This window comes from Eublepharis macularius, chromosome 4 (genome assembly GCF_028583425.1).
Source record: "Eublepharis macularius isolate TG4126 chromosome 4, MPM_Emac_v1.0, whole genome shotgun sequence".
In the NCBI taxonomy this organism is placed as follows: Eukaryota; Metazoa; Chordata; class Lepidosauria; order Squamata; family Eublepharidae; genus Eublepharis; species Eublepharis macularius.
The window spans coordinates 81,567,642-81,592,002 of record NC_072793.1 but is presented as its reverse complement, the minus strand read 5'-3'; the positions used below and the strand labels follow the sequence as shown (position 1 = coordinate 81,592,002).

At 43.9% G+C, this 24,361-nt stretch overlaps 1 protein-coding gene across 1 annotated transcript in view; it reads left to right on the top strand.

Moving 5' to 3' along the window:
- The window catches only part of CAMK2A (calcium/calmodulin dependent protein kinase II alpha), a 179,236-nt gene that overhangs the window by 87,653 nt on the left and 67,222 nt on the right, over positions 1 to 24,361 (top strand). Inside the window, exons 4-6 of the mRNA XM_054975219.1 lie at positions 12,363 to 12,417; positions 15,265 to 15,330; positions 16,567 to 16,639. Of these exons, the coding sequence (XP_054831194.1) occupies positions 12,363 to 12,417; positions 15,265 to 15,330; positions 16,567 to 16,639 (194 nt within the window). The remainder of the gene's footprint in view (positions 1 to 12,362; positions 12,418 to 15,264; positions 15,331 to 16,566; positions 16,640 to 24,361) is intronic.

Genomic DNA, 24,361 nt, shown 5'->3' with positions numbered 1-24,361 from the left:
CGCACGCACGCTTTCTCTCTCCAAAAGCGGTAAGCGAGAGCTCGCCTCTGTCCCACTCCACCCGGGAGCAGAAAGTGAAAATTTGTTGCGCAGCACATGGCTATTTATAAAGCCTGGGTCTGCTACGCAGGAAGGCTGTGTTTGGCTGTAAGAGCTGCCTCTCAGGCTTTGCGGGGATGAGATTCAAGTGCCCATGGCTACAGAAGAACACCCCCTTCCCCTGCCCTCCCCTCTCTTCTCCCAAATGGACGAGACAGGTGTGTACTTTTCTGGCTGCTCCGTGGTTGGAAGACAGCCCTGCTGATCAAGGAAAGCTGGGCTTCCATTCGCGTTTCCAGGGCGACAGAAGGAGGGCAAACAGCTCCGGCATTCCCCAGGCTCTGTTTGCACGGGGCTCCATTCCCTTGGGAACAGATGGCTGGCGCCAGACTGTCTACAGACTGCAATCCCGAATGTAAACCGATCGATCCAATCGAGACCCGATAGAGCGCCTGAGCGCTGAACTGGGAGCCGTGGACGGAACCGATCAGCCCGGTCCCGATGGCACAAACGCCAAAATCGGGGCAATTTTCAGTCCATAATTCCGATCATGCCCATGTCTAGTCACAAACCCACACAAAATATAATTATTTTATTAAGATGCAAGGTCACATTAAAATGCACAAGACAGAATGTATGGAATAAAATAACCAAAGCTATAGCTTTATTAGCTCTAACTAATACATGCCAATATCATAGCAGAAGATAAATCACAAAGTTGTTGAAAAGGCAAGAGGCAAAGTCTCTGATCGAGAGGCAAAAGCAGTCAAGCTTCACAGCAAAAGGGATGGCCTCTTGAGCATCCATCCCAGTCAGAGCCAGATTTTGAGACAATGGATGAGTTACACTGGAAGGATCACTGTAACCCACACAGGTCTGAGTCTCCATGTTAAAAGAAGAGTTTTTATGCCATCTTCACCACTTCAGTGGAGTGGGCCCTGCTCCAATCAAGTGGCGAGAAAGTGATGTCATGGGCAAAAGGAGACAATGTGCAGAAGGGGCTGGGCACAAAGGCTGCAGAAGGGGCTGGGCGCAAAGGCTGCAGAAGGGGCTGGGCGCAAAGGCTGCAGAAGGGGCTGGGCGCAAAGGCTGCAGAAGGGGCTGGGTGCAAAGGCTGCAGAAGGGGCTGGGTGCAAAGGCTGCAGAAGGGGCTGGGTGCAAAGGCTGCAGAAGGGGCTGGGCGCAAAGGCTGCAGAAGGGGCTGGGCGCAAAGGCTGCAGAAGGGGCTGGGTGCAAAGGCTGCAGAAGGGGCTGGGTGCAAAGGCTGCAGAAGGGGCTGGGTGCAAAGGCTGCAGAAGGGGCTGGGCGCAAAGGCTGCAGTCCTTGGCACCAAGCCCCTGTCTTGCAGGTGCAATTAGTTCCCAAAGTCAAGAATGTTAATTGGCTCAGTGACTGTCCATGGAAGCTCAGTCACTCCAGCAATGGAACACCTTATCTAATCTCCAAGGTCAGAGTCAGCCAAGAAGCTAGCAAGAGCTCTGTTTTCAAGGAGCTGCTAAGATGAAAGGAAGGGGGAGGTTGGGCAAAAGGAATGTCCTAACGAAGCAGCAAGGCCCAGCAGGGCCTCTTGACCAAAGTTGCAGAAACTTGTCCTCTGTAAACCTAAATAGAAAAGCATTTTTCTCTACTCCCCTCACTAGCTGTTGTGTTTGTGTATGGTAAAGGCACATAGGCAGAATGAACACAGTGGAAGCACAACTGATGTTAACTGCATGTCAGTCTATGGTTTGCACTTTCAGCTGCTTCATCTGTTATATAACACCCTATGGGAAGAGAATGCTGGGCAGGGGCAAGGTAGCAGTTCTTTTCCTTTATCATCTCCACCTCTATCTGTGTGTGTTACCAGAAGATCCAGGGGGCAGTAAATTGTGGTATGTGCTGCACAGCCCGGCTTTCTTCTCTTCCCTGAGGGATGAGATAGCGAACGTTGCTGACATCTGAATTCACATCTCTGGCATTTGAGTTAATCCCCCATGGCAGCTTATACCTCTGAAGACAAGGAGGCATGGTACAGATTCATCTCAGACATCTATCTCAATCAGTTACGTTACATGTTTTGTGCATTTTCCTCTGCAGCCATAACAGGATGATGATATTGGAGCAACAGCCCTAACAGTACAATCCTAAGAAGAGTTACTCCAGTCTATCAGTTTCAACGGGTCTACACTGACTGGAGTACCTCTTCTTAGGACTGCACAGTCAGAAGAACAATCTGATTGCTATTTATACCCAGAAAGCAATCCTTTCCTCCCCTTATACCCCAACTGTTCGTTGCTGCCTGGAAACTCAGGAATGCAGTTCCTCTCGAAAATAACATTAAAAAGTGTATCTGCTGGCAATTGGGCATGTACTAAAATGCTGCTTAGTGGAATTTAAGAAGACAATCTATGTCAAGATATCATTGGGCTTTTATTGTTGCAAAGCTGGTAGCAAATGGCCACAAGTCCTGCTTTTAAAGCTATATTGTCCCTAGTAGGGTATGAATGGAGGAAAGTAAAGAATCGTCATACCATTTCATTATGAACGGATTATCAATCAATCTGGACTCCACCAGAGTGCACAATTTTGATCCTGGTGTCCATTCTAGAGCCAAAAGCCATGGATTTAGAAGGCTTGATTTACCTTACACTTGGTTGTGTTAAGTCATTTTAATCTACTGTATATGTAATTATAATAGTTAAGCCTTGGTGCAGCTTTTTAGTATACCTATTCAGACCTTTCTATGCTTGTTGAATAATTCAGTTGCTTGATATTCATGAAAGAGAAATGCCATTTATGCTGCTGCATTTATGTTGTGACCTCTGTGAAGACAGAACACTGAATGCAGGCAAATAAGTTGGACCCTTTCTGATGGAATGAGTGGGAGGTTCTGATTGAGTGCAGCTAGAAGCTGTGAGTCCTTGTTATTTTTCCCAGAACAAGTCCTTATGGGCTATTACCCGCTGTGCTCTGGGCACATTCTGCTAGAAAATCTTTTAGGGGAGTATCACAAACCAAGCAGCTATAGGTGGATAGGTTCTATGAATAACAGCTTAAGAAAAATGAGAGTTTTTAGCCTTCGTGTTAGAAGTAATATCTCCATGGTCTACAAAATTTATTCTGATCACATTTCTTTGCCTGTCTTCCCATACACCTCTTCTTCCTCTTTCTGTTCTGTACCTCATCTATTGTGTGGTCCTCTTGCCACGGTGCTCCTGCAAAGTTGTTCCCAGTAAAAGCCTCCTCCTTTCCCTGCTTCCCTCTTTGCCTGGAAGTAACATCTCAAGACTGTGTTCATTAGCAAAGCTTTTTTTCTGAATGACCTTAGTTTCATTTTTATACATACACCTCACTGCCTCCATCCTACTTCCTGACAGCTCTTGGAGAGAATCGCTAGAGTACATTCTTTGCCTCTCTGTCACAGATCCTGATTACAGCCCACTTCTGCCAGCCGCCTCTTTACCCAGAGCTGGTCTAAGCCACATGGAAGAGTTCTTCCTGGATGGTACCAATGAGGCCAGGCTTATCATTAGGTAAATCACAGAATGGGGGCTTTAAGCTGCAGCTCTGGGGCATCAATAAAGGCCATCATTGGTGCTTTGGGGCATCATTAAAGGGCAGCAAAACAGCAGATATTTAATTAAATATACTTTGGCTGTATGAAAAACACCATATGGATATTCTGACTGAGCTGTCAAACACATCAGGGAAAAGATGATTGCCATTGTCAATCCCCAATCTCTCTCTCCATCTTTGTACATCTAATATAGTTTTAAGCACCACATTAGCCAGGAGGTATATCATTTCAGTGTTCTGATCTAGGCTTAACAAATCTTTGTTACCATTTAAATAGTAGTAAATATATGTGCATTTAAGTGCCTAATTTTAGACAGCCATCACCACACCATTTGAGATCTATTAGCCAAGAATCCTGACATGCAATTGCTGGTATGCATGGCTGCTTCCAGCAAAGGATTGGGCAGGGACTGTTGTGCAGTGGTAAACCATCTCTTTGGCATACAGTAAGCCCCAGGTTCAATCCCCAGCATCTTCAGCTAAAAGGTGGCAGGTGATGTGAAAGACCTCTGCTTGAGAGCCTGGAGAGCTGCTGTCAGTCTGAATAGACAATACTGACCCGGATGTACCAATGGCATCATTGTGCATGTGTTTGTGTGGGTGTCACTGTAGAGTCCTCCCATACCAGACGCTTCCAGATTTCTGAACTATTCTCCCACTTCCTGTCATACTGAAGCATGGCACAGACCGAGCGAAGGAGAGAAAAATCAGCCAATGCAAGAGGGACACGCAGAGCAAGAGAAGGCAGTCAACTGGCAGAGCAGAAGTAAGGGAAATCTCTGGAGTTATGACATGGAGAGGAAAGTTAACTGAGAAAGACGATTGAGAACTGGCAAGTATTGATGAGCAGAATGTTAAGAAAAGAATGTGCTAGCGCACTTCAATAAGGCAACAAGTGAGGGCCAATCTACATATGATAAGGACAGCCATGTTTGTTCATTTATCTGCCTCATTCATATATGGATAGTGTGGGAAGACACCTAGTATTTGCAAGAAAAAGCACATGTGAGTTAGTATACTTGAACTACCCCCCACTTCATCTTGCTATGCTATGCTCTGCCACTGTACTTTCCTCCTTGCTTTATATGTCAGAGAATAAGAGACAGGGAGCCAATGAGGACAAAGAGAAGCTGTATTAAAAGATGTAGCAATCAGAAAGGATAAGATCAAGGTAAGTGACATCACATGCTGGTGTGATGCCGGCACCCACCGATTTCCCCCCACCAGTGAACAGGGGGAATCTCTGAGAGGTCTCCTGATATAGTGGGAGAACTGTCCCCCAACCTGGAACAAGAGAGCTTGCACTTTTGCAGGATCCTGGATGGAGGAATAACAGGCAAATTAGAAGAGTTGGAATGAAGCCAAGAATAGAAGAGAAGTCAATGCCATCAGGAACATAGCCTAATTCAGGGATGGATATCTTCAGAGACTATGAGCAGAACCACAAGTGACAAAAGGCACAGATTGGACACTTGTCAGCTTCCCTCAAGTTTTGATGGGAAATGTAGGCATCCTAGTCTTGCAGCTTGGCTCTCTGACTGCTGTCCAATGGACTTTTCAACTGTCACTTGTCCAACATTCCGCCAAGCTGCCTACATTTCCCATCATAACTTGAGGGAAGCTGACAAGTGTCCAATCTGTGCCTTTTGTCACTTGTGGTTCCGCTCTGAGAGAGTCCAACATGGAAGCAGAGATGAAAGCAGGCATTAGAGATCAGCTAAGGGTGGCATAAGATTAAGAGATATGGCAGGATGAAAGACAGCAGTAGAGTTTATAAAATGAGAAGATGAATGAGCAAATGAGAACAAAGGAGGCAGGCAATGACCAGGGCTGAATCCACTCGTCCCGGTGTCACGGTATACATTCACTAAACTTTCGGAAGTATAGCATCTTTATAGCACGATTTCTGACTCATCGCACAATGAGTCAGAAATCGCACTAGAAAGACGCTATACTTCCGGAAGTTTAGCAAATGTTTACTGCGACGCTGGGATGCACCGGGACGCGTGGATTTGCCCCAGGTAGAAAGATCTCATGAAGTTGGCTCCATGCATGTATTTCCTATATGCAGACATGGAAGTAGTCTGTGGCTCACAATAAATGTGTTAGCCTTTGAGGTACCACAAGATTCATTGTTGTTTTATATGCAGACACTGAACATATATGTACATATGAAGCTGCCTTATACTGAATCAGATCATTGGTCCATCAAGGTCAGTATTGTCTACTCAGACTGACAGCGGCTGTCCAGAGTCAAGCAAGTCATCATTAGTTCTCAAATCGGTACTGCCTGTATAAATGAGTCTTTCTCTGTGTGTGCATGCATGCTGTATCCCTGGTGCCTTGCCTTGGAGGCCCTGTGAGGGCAGAAAGGCGAGGTAAAAATCCCATAAACAAAGATAAAATCTCTTATAGCTGTCAAGTTTGTCATTTTTAAGAACATAAAAACTTTGCTTCTTTTTCCATATTCTTCAATTGATTATCTGAGTTAACTATTATCAGCTGAATGGAAAAGCTGGCATTAATTTATTGAGGTGTGAAATCCAATTAAGAAGCTATTTGGTTCTTTTGTAAGAGCTTAACAAACTGGATCTATGTAGACAGAGCTTCTGGTGCCCTTCTCTGCCACCCCCATATAGTGCTTTGTTTCTAGTTTTTGGTGGTAATTTGGGATGGAGGAGGAACTGAAAAGGCTTTGAGTTATGGCAGTGCATAGAAGTGGGTAAACTGCTAGCATGAAGGGACAGTTCATCTCCTTGGGCTAGCAAAGGAAACGAACCCCATTCCAAGCAACGGAGCAGCAGTCATTCATACCAGCCTCCTTCTACTTCATTTTATAGATCAAAGAATAGTGATATATTTGTGCATCACTGTGATCTGTAGCAGAGTAGAACTCTGCCCCATTGGCTATATTGACTAAAACAAGGCTCATCTTTGAGTTAATATTTACAGAGAGGCTGCATCAGTATTTGCTACCTTGGCATGTAAACCTTTGCCCAGACACTAAGGGCTCAACTATATAAGAAAGACACTGGGAGTTTTGTGAACAGAGCTGCTAGTGTTTGGGTTATTAAAAAAAATCACACTGAAAGCCATTAATTGGGATCAGTACCACATATGGTACAAAGAAAATCTAAACCTTTTTATGGCACCATTTTTCTGACCTGAAGTGATCCGAGGGAACCACAATTCATCCTGTTTCAAACATTTAGGGCCCCACATATTTGCCATAGTGGAGCAAATAACAGCTCCCTGGGGCCATTGCAAGCTGGGGAAATGGTGCATGGTGCGTGGGTTAAAGCACCTTCTTCCTGGTCCTGATCTGAACTGGGATTCACTGTACGCATGAATTTTCTTTAAAACAGAACAAACAAAAAAAACCCTGTTGGGAGCGCTGTTTTTAGAAAGCCCTATCAGTTCATGTGGCTGAGCCTGTTCAGCTACAACACAATTGTTGGAATGAAAGGAAGTTGAAAAGAAGAGGAAGCAAGTGCTTTTACCTCTTTTTTCTTGACATCCGATTAGCTTTGAGCCCAGTGCCATTGCCACAGCTATGTGAAGTGATGGGGTGAAGGTTCCAAATAGGGTTGCCAACTCCAGCTTGGGAAATTTCTGGCGATTTGGGGATGGAGTGTGTGGAGAATGGAGTTTTGGGAGAGGAGGATACTCTGTGGGGTATCATAGAGTCCATCCTCCAAAGCTGACATTTTCTTAGGTTTGCCAACTCCAGGATGGGAAATTTCTAGAGATTTGGGGGGTGGAGCATGGAGAGGGGAAGGACCTCAGTGGGGTATAATACCATAGAGTCCATTCTCCCTAGCAGCTATTTTCTCCAGGGGAACTGATCTCTGTAGCCTGGAGATGATCATTCCAGGACACATCCCGGCCCCAGCTGTACAATGGCCAAAGCCAGAGTAAGCTACCTCTGCAAGCTTATTTAAAGGAATATAGAGAAATATAGAAATATATATCTCTGGTTAATCAGCAGATTTTTTTAAACACTAAAGAATCTGCAAAAATCTGTTTATTAATAGGCAAAGCAGCAGTCTATGAGCAGTGATCCATTCCTTCAAACTAGCATCGAACGCTTTAAAAAAAAATCTATCATTTGCCCCCAAGATGTTTACATGGTTATGATCAAATTTATGTAAAAAAATGCAAATAAGAAAAAAAGAATGCAAAGGAGAATGAGCATGTATCTTTGAGTGTTAGCAGCCCAAATTATAGAAGCTAGCAATGAGAAATAAAGTAGACAGGAGCAACAGCCATGTCTCAAACCTTTGAATCCACAAAGGACAGGAAGAAAAAAGATTCATTCAAGCATAGCAAAATCCATCATTCCTTATAATAATTCTGAATGAAAATAAATCAGTCAATTCTGAACCAGAACAAGCCTAAAAAACTTGTAATGTCTGTATGGTAATTTCTAAAATGAAGTTTCATGGCAAACTTACAAAGGAATAGAGCCAAGATGAGATTCGATGAAAAGCATAAAATATCACAGCAAAAACTACTCTCCCCTCATAGGTCAGTAATGATGACTCAGTGCTTGCACCTTTACTTTTAAAAAACTCATTGATAGAGCAGCAGGAGAGTAGATGACCCCCTTTTCCTCTAGTCTCTACCCTGCCAGGACCTTGCTTTCTTTCTGATGTTTGTGCCAATCTACCCCCACATTCTATTCTTCTGTTATCCTGTTGCATCAGACAATATCAATAACTGTTTAGTTTTTATATCACTTCTGAGAATGTTCATAGCATTCTAGACATTCACTCAATAAACTTTATAACAATTCTATTGGATATTATCTTCCATTTTGCAGATACAGGCTGAGGTCAAGGCTTGCCAATGGCCAGCTAATAAGGCAAGATTTGTACTAGATTGTACCAGGTCACATGCATCATAGAGAGTGATGCTGCTTGAGGAACCTGTTTATACCTTCCCAGCCCAGTGCCGTGAAAAAAGGATGCTGGTTATGGTTTCCCATTGCTTTCCATGTTCACATCAATCTTGCCTGCACTTGCTCTGAGAAATAGGAATAGAAAACCTAGAGACATGCATACTTCATTTACAGCACCATGTTAACTCTGCTTATGATGACATTGTTAGCTACTTTGCACCACTCCAGGTGGCTTGCAAAAATAGTTGCACTGTCCTTGCTCTTGCATTTAAAAAAATATGTCTATAGACTTTACAGCAATTTAATCCTGAATCTGAAAGCTCTGTGCCCAGTGCAGCCTTAGTTCAGAAATAATCGTGAGCCCCAATTGTTTTCTTCTGTGGTGAGATAATGGAGGCAATATGAATGGGTGTTTTGAATTCTGGAAAAAAATCAGTTTCAAGGTAACCAGGGATTTTCTAATTGTAGTCAGAAATTTATATATAAAACACAGCAAATTCCTTCCGTGATTGGTTTTGAAATTCAGGCCGGTTAGACAGTGAATCTTTAAAAAGCTGCTGAAACAGACTGACTCTTTTGTAAACCTCAAAAGCTATCCAGATCCTTAGCATGCAGAATTTTTTAACCTAACTGGCCTGTACCCAGTCCTGGCATTCCAAAGAATTAAGGGCAATTTCCACTGACCCCCCTGCTCCCACTACAGCCCCCTGAAATTTTGTTCCTGGGAGTCCGTGTATATAGTGGTTGGATATAGGCCAGTGTTATTGAAAGGAAAACGCTGACTATTGGAACATAAATATTGATTGGATAATATTGTTTCTACTTCATTCTGGGTATTTTTAGTGTACTGGTTCAGTGGGTCCTATTTAAAGTGAAAACCAGTAGACTGTATGACTAGAATCGAGGATACCTTGGTTCAAGATCTGTACAGCTGTAAAAGCTTACTGTGTGACCTTGGCCCAGATTATCTCTCTCAAACTAACCTACCTACCTCAATCATTAAATAAGGGAGGGAAGAACCATATAACCTACACTGAGCTTTTTGGAGGAAGGTGAGATAAAAATATGATTCATAGATAGAAAAACACCAATGAAGACAGATGCTAGAGAGAGCCGCCTTCATAAACTGTTGCAATATGCATTTACACCTCTTGGGCCCACTGCTCCAAGCTCTGGATTTTTCTGTTCTTATTATATTCTTAAGTGATTAGGAAATCCAGTAGTAGTTCTGGATGCCTTGGGTATCTTCCCAGGCCTCCTTTATTACAGATTGTTATGTTCTTCTTACAGTTGGAAATGCTTTCTACCACATCCTATTTCTAGCAAAGATCAGATAAGAACTGGATTTCTTCCAAAGGCTATGCAGCAGAAGTTGATTAAAATTTCAGTAGTGAAATCTCCAGCATTTAGATTTTGCATAAAATTATATAAAGCCACATGATTGTCTTTATCCCCCTGTTGAGTCCCCAAATTGATCCCACAGACATGTTCACATTTTTCAGAAACATCAAGTAGTCCTGCTATATGCTGAGATAAGTTTAAATAATAATATTTAAATATGCGCAGGCTCAAGGATGTTCAAATATTCTACGGCTACGTGTATCTGAGCAGCTTTATTACATCTATAACAATTGTCTAATCAAATGTTCAGCACTGAAAGCAGATTGCTGTAGAGCAAGCTGTGCACTAGGGCAATCCCTTTGCCAATTCTCAGCTGTACAGAAATCTGCTGTGGTCATTCCCGGCAGTGTCCGCTTTATTGGCATCTACTGTAATCAGCTCTGTCAATTTAATGGTGTGAGATATTTTTCCATTGCAGGGTTACAAAAATGGGAGAAGTCAAGCATGATGGAATTTACTCCTCTCTGTATTACATTCCTCTAAATGTTTGGCAAACTTAGGACCTGCAAGAGCCTAAGTCCAGAAATCTGATTTTCATATTGTGGAAAACTTTTATTTAAAATATTATATCCCATCTTATTTCCTTAGACTCAAGGCAGCTAACAATGCCACAAGGAGTTGTAACACATGGAATGGATCACTTGCAAGTTATCCCACGTTAACCTTTGTATGGAGTTTCAAGAGCAGAATGCTGAGGCAGTTACTGCATGCCTTTCATTCCATAAGAGAACATCACATCCATTCAGGCAGCTAAGAAACCCTACCTGCTAGAACGCCATCTTAAAAGGACTGCCTTTGAAGCTGTTAGTCCACCAAGATGAAGGGAGAAGCTCTATGGTGATATAGATGTTCTGGGGGAAAACAGGCTTTGGGAGAAAGCTATACTGTGGGGGCATCCATTGGTTGTTCTTAGCTGCTGGCCAGTTCTGGGCAGAATGCTTAATGCTGGATGGAACCTTATCCATCACATAGTTCAAGTATGCATCAAGTCCAGTTACCCACATGCTCTTTCTTAGGAAGGTCCCACATTCAGTCCCTGGCATATCCAGTTAAAAGGATCAGATAGCAGGATGTGTGAAAAATGAGACCCTGGAGAACCACTGCAAGTCAGAGAAAACAATACTAAGCTTGCTAGATCAATGGTTTGACTTAGTAACCCATTCATATATTATATTGAATGAATGTACATCCAGTATGTGCATGAGTACATCTACTTGTAAGAAAGAGCCAATGCATGTTCACTTTACAAATGAAACTGTGGACCAGTACCTGGATAAATGCAGGGTATGAATCTTACCTTGTGCTGTACGTGTATTGAACATGAGAATTACTCAATGCATATATAAATAAAAATCAAGTGTATACCATACATGGATTGCATGTGTGTTGTTCACTGACATCTGAACTGGGCTACTATAAGGCCACTTCATGTGTTCTTGGACAATAAATTCCTCAACTTCACCCTGAACCTAAATGTATCTAAGCAATAATGATACATTTCAGTGGAGCTTCTGGATAAGATTGCGTTGGATCACGGAATATAAAAATAAATTTCCATGTTAGATGAGACCAAAGATCCATCTATCTCTGCTTTCTTTCTACAATGGCTAGGCCAATGTCTCAGGGAGATTTTGAAGCAAGATGACAAACTGCAATGAATTTCCTCTTGTATAACTGCTGCCTGTGGTAGTCAGAGATATACTGTCGCTGAATGTGGAGGTTGCCAATCGGTTGCATCCTATCTCAGGAGCTGAGATGTGGGGGAAGAGTGAATTTACGTTGTAACTCAGCACTTAACCCCCGCCTAGATTGCCGGTCTCCCAACAATAAACTAAGTGACAAAATTAATTTGACATGATATTGTGCAACTATATGAGAAGATGGAGAACCAGGATCAGACCTCCCAACTCTTTAAATTTATATGAATAGCACACAGACGGGATGAGGTTTGGGTGGAGACTACAGTGCTGCACATAATGAAATAAAACAGTACTTTACCACATGCTCAGCTGCAATGTAAATCTGTTTAACGCATGTTTGTGGACATGCAAAGGATCACATGATGGCCATAAATTTATCCTCCTTATAATTAAAATTGCACCTTCTTTTCTCCCCCTTTTGGTTTGTCTCCAAATGTTGCTTTTGTCACATGACAATATTAAGACACAGACCAATTTGTTCAGAAATACTACAACACTTATCAAGACCTGCAAAGGCTTCTGTGTGATCACAGGACTGTGTGAGAAAGTGTGTTCACATTTGTGCTTTGTGAATGCTATCTCTGTTATGGAGATGGGGTTATAGATGAGGCTGAATTGTGTGATACCTATCCAAATTCCTGTACTTGCATTCTATTGCATAATTGAAGTATATTCATATCGAATGACAGAGGTGAAGGAGCTGTCTTCTTTTTTAATGAATGAGAAGTTTGTTCTGACTGGTAAGCTGATCCATTTTGTTTCTGCAGTGAGACTCCATGACAGCATATCAGAAGAGGCACACCACTATCTGATATTTGACCTGTAAGTGTTAGTGGAAAATCTAGGAATTCTCATAGGTATGTGGAGTACTTTGTGAAGCTCCAGGTGGAGCACCATCTTCTTCCATCTCATAATTGCAAACACACACTCTACACAATGAACTATTCCCCCCATAAAATTCAATGTGATATGATATAGACATTTTTGTACATCCATTTTTTCCTCTTGTCCTGTCTCTTTAAATGTCTTTTACAAGCAGCCACAGTGGGTAGAACCCAGAATGGTTCCAGAACATGGTGCTAGGGCTTCCTCTCCAATCTGTCCCGCCCCCCCCGCCCCGAACAGATTGCAGATAGGAAAATGTGGACTTAGCATGAATTTCCATTTCCATTTGAAGTTGAAACACCTGCAAAAGATTAAAAAACAATGAAATGTTTCCCCCCTGGAAGCCATAAATTTAAATTAATTTTAGCATATTCAAAGTACTTTTATTTCATGCTTAGTTATTTCAAATAGGGTGGGATGATCTTTGTTCTCTTTTGTTTTTGTTTTTCCCATCTTAAATATTTATTACAGTTTGTTACAGATATTTTCACTATCTGGCTGGATTTTATAATTATAGAACAGGATGGCAGATATGCTTAGAGGAGATGTTAAAGGGATAAGATTGAAGGACCCCTGATAGGCAAATCATGTGATGCATTGTATTGTCGAAGGCTTTCACGGCCGGAGAACGATGGTTGTTGTGGGTTTTCCGGGCTGTATTGCCGTGGTCTTGGCATTGTAGTTCCTGACGTTTCGCCAGCAGCTGTGGCTGGCATCTTCAGAGGTGTAGCACCAAAAGACAGAGATCTCTCAGTGTCACAGTGTGGAACATGTGATGCATTGTTTGGTGATGTGAGGGTGGGCAAATCTCTAGGGTGGAGTATTTCCAGATTCTAGGCTTCATTTGGGAGCAGAGGGAAGCCCTGCCCTTGGTGCCAATTTGCTAGAAAATTCTGCCAGTGACCCAAAGGGAGTGCTATTCCCAGTGTTGAACCAGCATGAATGGAATTTTGTGACAAGTTCAAATTTTTCTTTTGTCCTGCTGAAAACAACATGCCTTACATATGACCAGGAAAATGGTATGGGAGGGGGGTAACCCCTTTTTTGCCCTGACCTGGATAGCCCAGGTGAGCCTGATCTTGTTGGATCTCAGAAGCTAAGCAGGATCGGACTTGGTTAGTCATTGGATGGGAGACCTCCAACGAAGACTAGAGGCAGCCAATGGCAAATCACCTCTGTTATTCTCTTGCCATGAATACCCCACCAGGGGGTAGCCATGAGTCAACTCTGACTTGAGGCCACTCTCCACCACCAACCCCCTTTCTACAGCATAACAATCTCAATCCTCTTCACCCCTTCCCATGTTTTGAAAAGAAATATAAAGAGGCGAGAAATCTGATTACAGAACTTGTCTACTTTGGCTCTTCCTGGTGTGTAAGATATGTCAACTCTGTTGAGAAAGTAGCTGCTAAACAGATTAGATTTTACAGCATCTAATTTAACAAAATTAGCATTGCTCTTTATGCAGATCAGCCCTTCAAGCTCCTTAGAGCAACAATTAGCATATTTAACGTGGAGCCTCTGGAGGGTCAGCTGCTCCTGTACTGTTCTCAGGCTTCTTTTAAAGAACTTGCCTAGTGCTGCAGGTTTTCTTCCCTACTCCTCCGAGACAGAGTAGACAGGCAATTAAGTAATCATGAATACATCTCCCACAAACTCCTCTTCCTTGCATAGCTCCTCTTTTCCCTTATCCCTCCTTTGCTACCCTGGGTTGGAAGTACAGCACCAGAAGAATGCCAAGAAGGCATGTGATTAGCAGGGTAAGGAAACAGTGAGATTGGCAAGTGGGAGGAAATAAACATTCCACATGCATTAAAATATGTCCCATATGCCTCAAGTTTTAAGATGACAAAAAGACATTGTGATAGTCACCTTCACAATTCACACAGCCAATTTTGGGGTCTGCTATGTAAGGCAAAGGATGAACCATTAGGGCCAATATACAACTGCAACATTTCAAGTTGTGTTGCAATGGTGAAGCAAAATGTATGGGATATTGCAGTGCAGCAGCAATTCACAAAAAAAAAAAAAGGGAATCAAACCAGGTTCTGTAACCTGTCCTGAGTTCCTTGAGAGTGGCAGGAGAATCTGCTAGATAATATAGCAGCACTATGTAAGACTTGGCATGAATAAAGATGTGCATTTTATTTCTGGTATATCACTCAGGTTCACACAGATCTGGTTATTGGTTGCTGTTTCAATCATGAATCCATCTCCACTCCTTGCGGATCAGGCTGTCTACATAGTACTAAGTATGCCTAGTCGGCCATTCATTGTGTCAGTCACAAAGCCACCCATCCATTCCCCTTGGAATACTTTTTCAAGACCATAAATGTTGCATTCAGAAAAATTAAGTACAAAATAAAAACATTTGATCAAATAAAAGTGCAAGGTGTTTGAGGAGCAAAAATGCAAATGATTTGCCTGCTTGAAGCACAGACTCAGGCAGAAGAGGCAATCTCTATGCAACCAGAACTCATCCTGCAATAGCAATAATACAACCTACACCTGTTTTTTGGGGGGTGGGTGGGTTTTTTTGGCAGGTTCATCTGTTCACTGCTCAGGTTAAATGTAGAAAGAGGGCAGGGGAGCAGAATGGTGACACTAATCATACTTTAGTCCATGTCAGTAGGACAAAGGTTCTCTCTTTCATAGGTAGTTGTGCTGCCAAATAATTGCACTGGGGAGCAGGGGTGGGGTGGAATTTGCACAGGGCTGACAATATGACATCACTGTAATAGGATTTTTAGAGCTGGAGCTGACTGCTCTTTAATTTCTTTGCAGGGTCACAGGTGGGGAACTATTTGAGGATATTGTAGCTAGAGAATACTACAGTGAAGCAGATGCCAGGTGAGTATGAAAAGCTAAAAATGCTCAGGAGTAGTCAGGCATAGGTTGGTCTCTGAGGCTGGCAAAACAGGGTTGTTGTGAGCCTGCTGTCTATATCTCTGAACACATTCTTGTATTGCTCTATTTCTCCACCAGTTTCCTCAGTTAAAACTAACATTATGAGCTAGTATTGCAAGAAGGTTTTGTTTAGCTTTTGTTTCTGGTGGTGTGTGGCTATTAGTCCTTGCTTAGGGTTTTCATTCAATTAGGAGGAAGAAAACACCCACTAACCTTGTTCACAAAGTGTGGATTTGCTATTATTTGAGGATATTTGCACTGGTTCCAATTTTATTGCATTCTGAATTTTCAAAGCACATAAAATTTGCTAGCTTTTAATTCAGGCTTGAACACAGTGTTGGATTAGTGGAGAATGGTGAGTAGGTATTTTACTGTGTGGGACAAGTTGTTCCTGCAGTTTGCAGGGATGGTTTAGGGGATATCAGCTGTTGCTTCTGGTAAAATGAATTGCTGCCATGCAAAACAAAACAAAAAATGTCCAGCCCAAACTTTGATATTAGTTCAGTTGGATTTAGAATCACCACCTGAGTGTTACATGCTAAATTATCAACTTGATTTCCCTTCACAGAGCTTTCATTAAGTTTCCTGTATACCAAGAATATTATATCCAATTACTTTATTAGCATGTAGCAAAACTGTAAACAGAGTAATGTCATTTGCAGACAGCTGTTTTGTCTGTTGTGGCACCTGGGTCCTCATTTTCTGTTTTCTACATGCCTGCAACATGATGTGTATGTTTTATCAAACTGTCACAGGAGAAAATCTATCAATATGGAAAACGCTATTATGCTTTTTCCACCCCATCCACTGTCCTCATTTCTGTGCACAACTGATTGGGTGTGTTTTTGCTTATTACCTTCAGCAGTCCTGCAGGCTCATAGAGGATCTGGCAGTGCTCAGTTTCTGTTTTTTACAAGAGGAGTCTGAGTGACTCTATTGACCCGCCCCTAGTGGAGTTTCAGTGGCCATCAGATTAAGATTGTTCTTTTGTTTTTGATCCTGCAGCAAACCAGAACATGGAAGGCACTGAACCATTCCACATCCTTGACAGTTGCAAAGGGCAATGGGATTACAGGAGCTGTGGGGAAAAAAAACATTTACAAATGGGATTGTTAAAAATTTGACCTCAGCTAAACTCCCTAACCCACCCATTACAATGACAATGTTTCTTCTCTCTAGCCACTGCATCCAGCAGATCCTGGAAGCTGTTTTACATTGCCATCAGATGGGTGTGGTGCACCGGGACTTAAAGGTAACAGTTTTGAGACCTAGAACATCCTGTGGTTAAATTTCAAGCAGGGGGACTGAGCACTTTTATTCTGAAACTCCCATAGCTAACCAGAAACTTCTGATACTTAATTCTAGTATATCTTTACCAGAATGAATCAGTTATTGAAGCACTTGACCTTCTTTATTTACTTTATTTACTTCTGAAGTTACTTAATTTACTTATTTTTTCATTTATTTATTTATAGACCAGTTTTCTCACTGAAGCAGATTACACAGCATAAATCACTACAATCAATAGCTGAGACATTCAATAAACAATGCAATAGGGCAGAGATTTGAAAACATGCAGAAATCTGATAGAGATAGGGTTGCCAGGTCTACTTATCCTCCCAGTGGTGGTGGGGATCTGGCACTCACCTTTTCAGTGTCCTTAAGTGTATGCAAAGCATGCACTTGCTCCCAGCAAGTGCACGCTTCTGAGAGTAATGTCATCGTGCAGGCCCTGGGACTGCTCATGCACTTTGAATTGGCCCATTGGTCCCAGATTAGCCTGGCATGAAGCGCAGAAGCACTCCCTGGACCTGCGTGATGACAGTACTCCTGAGAGTGATGTCATCACCCTGTGCGAGGAACGCACCGTGGGAGCGCACCCTGTTCCTGCACCTTCTCTCCCCCCCCCCCCACTAGCCCGTTGAGTAGAGGCAGAGGCTGGGAGCATGGGATCCCCCGCCCCCACTGGGGAACCAGCAACGGTAGATAACTGAAACAATAAATAAAACATAAGCAATTAAACCTGACATATTAAAAAAAGCAGAAGCTACCCAGTAGGAACATATTTACAGCAACAGAAAGCACATAGTAACATAGAATACAGTCCCTATCCCTTTAGCAATGCATCTCTTTGAAACTTCTTCCTTGTAATACCTCCTGTCTGTGTAAAAAAGCATTCCTGAATAGTGTAGTTTTGCATAGTGTATGGAAAGCCAGGAGAATCGAAGCCCTTCTGACCTCATCAGGCAGGCTATTTCATGATGGGGGCCACAACAGAGAATGATCATGTACTAGCAGTGTTTATTTTGCCAGCTTATAGGGTAACAGAAGGCCCTATTCAGATGAGCAAAGCTGCAATGGCAGAAGACAGGGAGAGTGGCAGTCCTGCTGGAATAGAGATTTGGACGTGATAGCCAAAACCTTGGACTGTGTATTGTGTATTGAATTGTGTGCATCATGTGTAGTTCCACAGTAGTTCCATGGTCTTTTTTCTTTATCTAGGGTGGCCAAGTCCCCACGGGCAACTAGCAGTGTTTTTCTGGCTTTCTCCAATCTTTCTCAAACCTTCTTTGCTGTGCAGTTTTGGAAAAGATCATAGTAAAGCTTGGATGGCAGCTGTGACCTGAGGGCAAGAACATGAAGAAATGGAAGGCAGTGATAGTATGATATCATTTCTGAATTCCGCCCTCCTTGGGGGATGAACCAGAAGTGACATCAGTCCTCTATAGGAATTTCTGCAGTGCAGATTCTATGATAAAGCCAACTATAAAGTTCCTGGTGATTCATAGAGAGAACTGATATCGCTTCCAAGTTTTCACAGAACTGACATCATGCCATAGGCCCAACAGCATTTTAAAAAAAAAATCTCCCACAGATATTCAGAGCGGCAATGGAGAAAAGGACCTGGGGGCATATGATTCTGCACTTCCAACAGGGATTTATATCCCTTCTGCTGTGTGGGCAGAAAACTTTTGATTTTCTCACTCACACAGAAGCCATTTTCCCTGACCCTGTGTCCATGGTAGTAATTTCCTCCCCACCTCCACCAGGGGGCTTTTTAAAAAATCAGCAATTGAATATCATTATGTCATCATATCAATAAACACATTATAACAATGAGTATCACGTTTTCTGAATTTCGAGTTTTCATTTTTTTTAAATAAGTAATTTTCTGGCTCCTTTATTTGCGGAAATATAAGGGCAGTGGCATATCTCCACCCAGAGACTTTTTAAAAATTAAAGCTGGAAATTCAGAGAATCTGATACACTCGAGGAAGGTGGGATGGCCACTGCTGAAGGCAGGGCCGGTGCCAGAGGTTTTGGCGCCTGAGGCGGCATGTGCGCACCCTGCGCGCGCGCCACGGACTGCGTGATGACGTCATCGCAGACGTCATCACGTGCTGCAGCAGGGCTGGGCGGCACGCAGAGGACCGCCAAGCGCAGAAGCTCCGCCCCAACACCCCCTCCAGTGCCCCTCCAGTGCCCATGTGCCCGAGGCCACCGCCTACCTGGCCTCCATGGGCACGCCGGCCCTGGCTGAAGGACTGGGTTAGGGGACTGAGGGGAAACCTGCAATGTAGAAAACCTGTTGCTGCTGCATTATTTATTTATTATTTATTTCAAATTTCTATTCCACCCTCCCCATGAGTGGGCTCAGGGTGGATAACAACATATTAAAATACAATAAAAATTCATCTACATGAAAACATTAAAATAGCAGTGTATTTCTATTAATAAACATTTAAAACAGGATGGTGGACAGCCTTCACAGGGAAGGTTAAGATTTTATACACCCCTTTTTTCAGGCTGGCAGAGGCCCAGCCTCAGCCATATGCCTGGTGGAACAACTCTCTCTTGTAGGCCCGGCAGAAGGATAATAGGTCCTGCTGGGCCCTGATCTCAGCAGACAATGTTCCACCAGGTGGGAGCCAGGACTGAAGAGGCCCTGGCTGTAGTCAAGGCTAGACAGGCCTCCTTGGGGCCAGGGACCACGAACAGCTGTCTGTCCCCTGATTGGAGTGTCCTCCGGGGAATATATGGGGAGAGATGGTCCCGTAGAAACACTGATCCCAGTCTGCACAGGGCCTTATAGGTCAATACCAGAACCTTGAATCTGATCCGGTACTCCACTGGCAACCAATGCAGCTTGTGTAAGATCGGTGTTATATGCGCCTTATTTGGCACTCTCATAATAACACATGCCACTGCATTTTGTACCAGCTGTAATCTCCGGGTCAGGCTCAAGGGCAGCCCCATGTAGAGCAAGTTACAGTAATCTAGCCTAGAGATGACCATTGCTTGGATCACTGTAGTTAATTCACGGGTTGACAGGTAAGGGACCAGTTGCCTGGTCTGCTGCAGATGGAAAAAAGAGGACCTGACAACCGCTGTGACCCGTGCCTCCATTTTCAGGGAGGCATCCAAGATCACCCCCAGGCTCTTAACCCTCGGAACTGGCACTAACAGTGCCCCATCGAGGGCCGGGAGCCAGAGTCCTGAACTTAATCCCCCGTGACTCAAGTACAGGACCTCCGTCTTTGTCTGGTCCAGTTTCAGCTGACTCTGCCTCAACCAACCAGTCATGGCTGCAAAACCATGTTCCAGGACATCTGGGGCTGAGTCGGGCCGGCCGTCCATCATCAGATACAACTGGGTGTCATCTGCATATTGATGACACCCAAGTCCGAAACTTCGCACCAACTGGGCAAGGGGGCGCATATAGATGTTAAACAATAATGGGGAGAGTATTGCTCCCTGTGAGACCCCACACACCAAAGGGTGGTGGGATGACAATTTCTCCCCAAGCGCCACCCTCTGTCCCTGACCATGGAGAAAAGAGACAAGCCACAGCAAGGCAGTCCCTCATATCCCCACATTGGTGAGGCGGTGAGTCAAAAGATCTTAATCGACTGTATCCAACGCTGCTGACAGATCCAATAATATCAGCAGCGCTGAGCCACCTTGATCCAGATGTCTACGAAGATTGTCTGTGAGGGCAACCAGCAATGTCTCCGTCCCATGTCCCGGACAGAACCCGGACTGGAAGGGGTCTAGGGCCAAGACATCCTTCAGGAAGCCATGCAGCTGTTCCACCACCGCCTGCTCAATCACCTCTCCCAGAAACGGGAGGTTCGAAACCGGGCGGTAATTGACCAGGTCAGTGGGGTCCAGCGATGGTTTCTTTAAAAGACGCCTCACCACAGCTTCCTTTAATGGCCCAGGAAAAACCCTGGAGCCTAAGGATAGGTTAACAATGGCCTCCAGCGAGGACTGCAGCCCCTTGGCACTGGCCTTTACCAGCTACGATGGGCATGGGTCCAAGGGACATGTGGTGGGCCTAACTGATCGCAGGGTCCTGTCAATATCCTCCCCAAAGAGTGGGCTGAAATGATCAAATATTGTCCCCGAAGACGGCCAAGAGGTCTCTAGCTCATTCACTGAATCAACTGAGGCTGGCAAGTCACGGCAGAGAGACAAGGTTTTATCAGCAAAAAAGCTCCCAAAAGCCTCACAGGTAATATCCAAATTCAAAATTTGATGGCCTCCCTCTGGTAAGGAGACCAATGACCGAACCACGTTAAACAATTTTGCCGGGCGTGAGCTAGCTGTTGCGATGGGGGCTGCATAAAACTCTTTCTTCACAGCCTTCACCGCCACCTCATAAGCTTTCATAAACGTCCTATAAGATGATCTTGCCTCTTCATCCCGAGATCGTCACCACACTCGCTTAAGCCATCTTAGTTCCCGCTTCTTCCATCAGAGCTCCTCTGTATACCAGGGAGCCCGTATTGCACAAGGGCAAAGAGGGCGACAGGGCGATTTCGTCGATGGCTTCAGACAGCCGGCACTGCCAGTCTTCCGCCAGCTCATCTAATGAACTGCCATGGAGCAATGGATCCTGCAAAGCATTCTAGAACCCAATCGGGTCCATAAGTCTCCACGGGCGAGCATAAATCAGCTCACCGCCCTTGCAAGGGGGGGGGTATCCCCAGACGAGCCTTCAGGACCGAGTGGTCTGACCATGGCACCGGTTCTACCACTTCCAGATCCACATTCAACCTCATCCCGAAGATCAAATCTAGCATGTGGCCTGCTTGATGTGTAGGGGTCGATACAATTGGGAGATTCCCAGTGCTGCCATGGAAGACACTAGGTCCGCAGCCTGCACAGAGGAAGCATCATTGGCATGGATGTTGAAGTCCCCCAGCACCATCAGTCTGGAGTACTCCAAGGCCCACCCCGCTACCACCTCTAGCAGGTGCAACAGGGTATCTGCTGGTGTGCTAGGTGGTCGGTACACCAGACAGATAGCCAAACTCTCCTTGGCACCCCACACCAGGCCTACATATTCAATGCCAGAGATCTCGGGTGGGAAGTGGCCTGAAGGAGAGAGAATCTTGGGCAAGTATTGCCACCCCTCCCCCCGACCTCCTATTTGGGACTGGTGGAGGACCAGCATTAATTCGGGGACAGACGAGCACAGCATTAATTCAATTAACAACAGTGAACAGAATCAATACTGGTTCCATATAGTCCAGTAGAGCCGAGCCATATAAACATTCCAGCTGTATAAACACCCCAGCCAAATACAATTTACGCTAGGTTCAATGTACTGAGGCACTTCAAGATGTTCTTACCTCAGGCTCAGAGAAGGGTGGGGCTGAGAGGCTGGCTTTGCTCTCACAGGCAAGGTAGCAAATCAAAGGCTTTTTATTGGCTTTCCAGCAAATCAAAGTATTTTAAAAACTTGAGGTTTAAACAGCAGCTATGAATGTATTTTACTGTTAGATCCAATTTCTTATTACTAATGTTCTTGAATATCATAATTCATCTTGATTTAAAGAGTTTTTAATGCCATATCTTCTTTTCAACCCCACATATGCATCTTCTGGCGGTTAATTATCCTCTAAAATGTGCATTGCAAACATCTGCATATTCTGATTTTTCACAGAAAAACTCCTCCCAGCCTATCAAGGTCCTTGGAGTCTACTGCCTCCTCCCAGGGCCACAGGGATCATGCACAGAGCCTTATTAAACAGAACTTTACAAAACTACCAATGAAAGACTGCTCTCACACTAGCCTCAATAGCTTTTAGTCTATCCCAAGGCACAGGAGCAAAAGGATAAATCTCCAGGCCTGAAATTTACCTGGTAGGTGGTTCATTGGTTTAGGCTTTTGACGTTTGACCTTAGCATGTAAGCTCTAACTATACATACCACGATAGTTCCAGAAGGCAAAACATAAGTTAGGCACAGGTGCAGAATAACAGAATCTCTTGCATAGAGGCAAACAGGACTTCAGTTGTTCAAGTCCATTACAGCAGACAAAAATATGGTTGCAAAAGAACATCCATCCTACAGATTCATAGACAGAGCTAGAGCTATAGTGAAGCAGAAGTTAGAACCAAGCAAAAACTTGGCTATGCTTGAAGCTCCATGTTGCTAAGCTATTTTTATGGGTTTGGGGGGCCTAAGTAGCTCAGACTTGTTAGCCAATCAGGACCCCAAAAGCTGATGTCAGCATTGCTAGGATGAGTACGTGAGTGGGCAGAAGTGAAACCAATCTGCAGCTTTGGTCCCAGCCCCTTTCCCACTGGTGCAAAATGCACTTAGTATTAAGGAATGTTTATTGGCCTGAAGCTGTACCATGGAGGTTCTAATGAGCTATCTTATCTCCAAGGTCACTGTGTACTGACTGACAGCTTCTAACAAGCTTCATTCCCAGGCCTTTCTTTCTGAACCAGAGTTTTCAAGCATGGCTAGAGTTTGAAATAGAAAAGCCATTTTCTTCACATAGCCCATATAGATCACCTCAACTTATTACAGATTTTTCTTCTTCTTTTCAGTCCTTTGTTAAGGGCTGTGTTAAGGGTATTGCTGCCTTTAACTCAGTGCTGTATTTGGGCTGCCCACAGCCCAAATGACTTTTGGCTTCTTTGAGTATAAGTAGGCAGGCACTCACTGGAAGTGCCTTTTTGAAAGTGTGTTGGGCATGATGGAAGTACACCTTCCTCTGTCTCAGGTAGAAAATAGATGTCGGAAGAGTTGGGGCAGCAGTGCTGCCAGTCAGAGCACTTCCTGGATGGCTGGGGAGCTGTTCACATGTGTCCTGTTTCTTCTTCACAGAACAACTTTTTAAAATCTTGACAGCTGAGTTGCTTCTCTAAGGAAATGGCACTCTGACAGCTTTGGCTTTATCTTGCAAGACTATCAAAAATTCCTCCTTCGTTGTAAAAACTGATAGTGAAAAATGAAAAGCATTGTTTAAAAATATGTTCTTTACTACTCTATGTGGTTCCCAAATATTTCCTTAGGACATGATACAAAAACATCCTAACTAGAGATGGGCATGAACTGAAATACGAACCAAAGTTCATGACAAACCAGGCCGGTTCGTGGTTCGCAAACTGGCGGTTCGTCAGAGCCCATTTCTGACGAACCGCCATGAACTTTAGGCAAGTTTGTTTGGTTCATTTTTTGGTTCGTCGCTGCAGACAGCCTGGCACCGATCAATCAGTTCCCTAAGCAACAGGGGATGGACTTCCTGCAGACCTTCTGCTGACCTGGAAGTGGCCTTCTGCTGGCCCAGAAGTGATGATTTGCTGACCTGGATGTGATGTTTTCACAAACCAAACGAACTGGTTCATGAACTGGGGCAGGTTCGTGAAACTTCGTGGTTTGTGAAATGCAACAAACCACGAACCGCACGGTTGGGGTTTTTTTTCTATTTCGTGCCCATCTCTAATCCTAACCTGTTTATAAAACAGTCTCAGGGGGAAAAGATAGTGTGGCACGGGATTTCCACCATAGACAGTATCTTCATGTCTGCTGAAGAGAAGTAGGGAAGAGCAGGTTGTACACAGACAGCTTATGGCATGTTTTGGTTTACTTTATCCAAGACCAAACAGGCACATGCATGTGTGCTTGGACATGCATGCACACACATATACCATGCCAAAGTACAGCAGCAAGG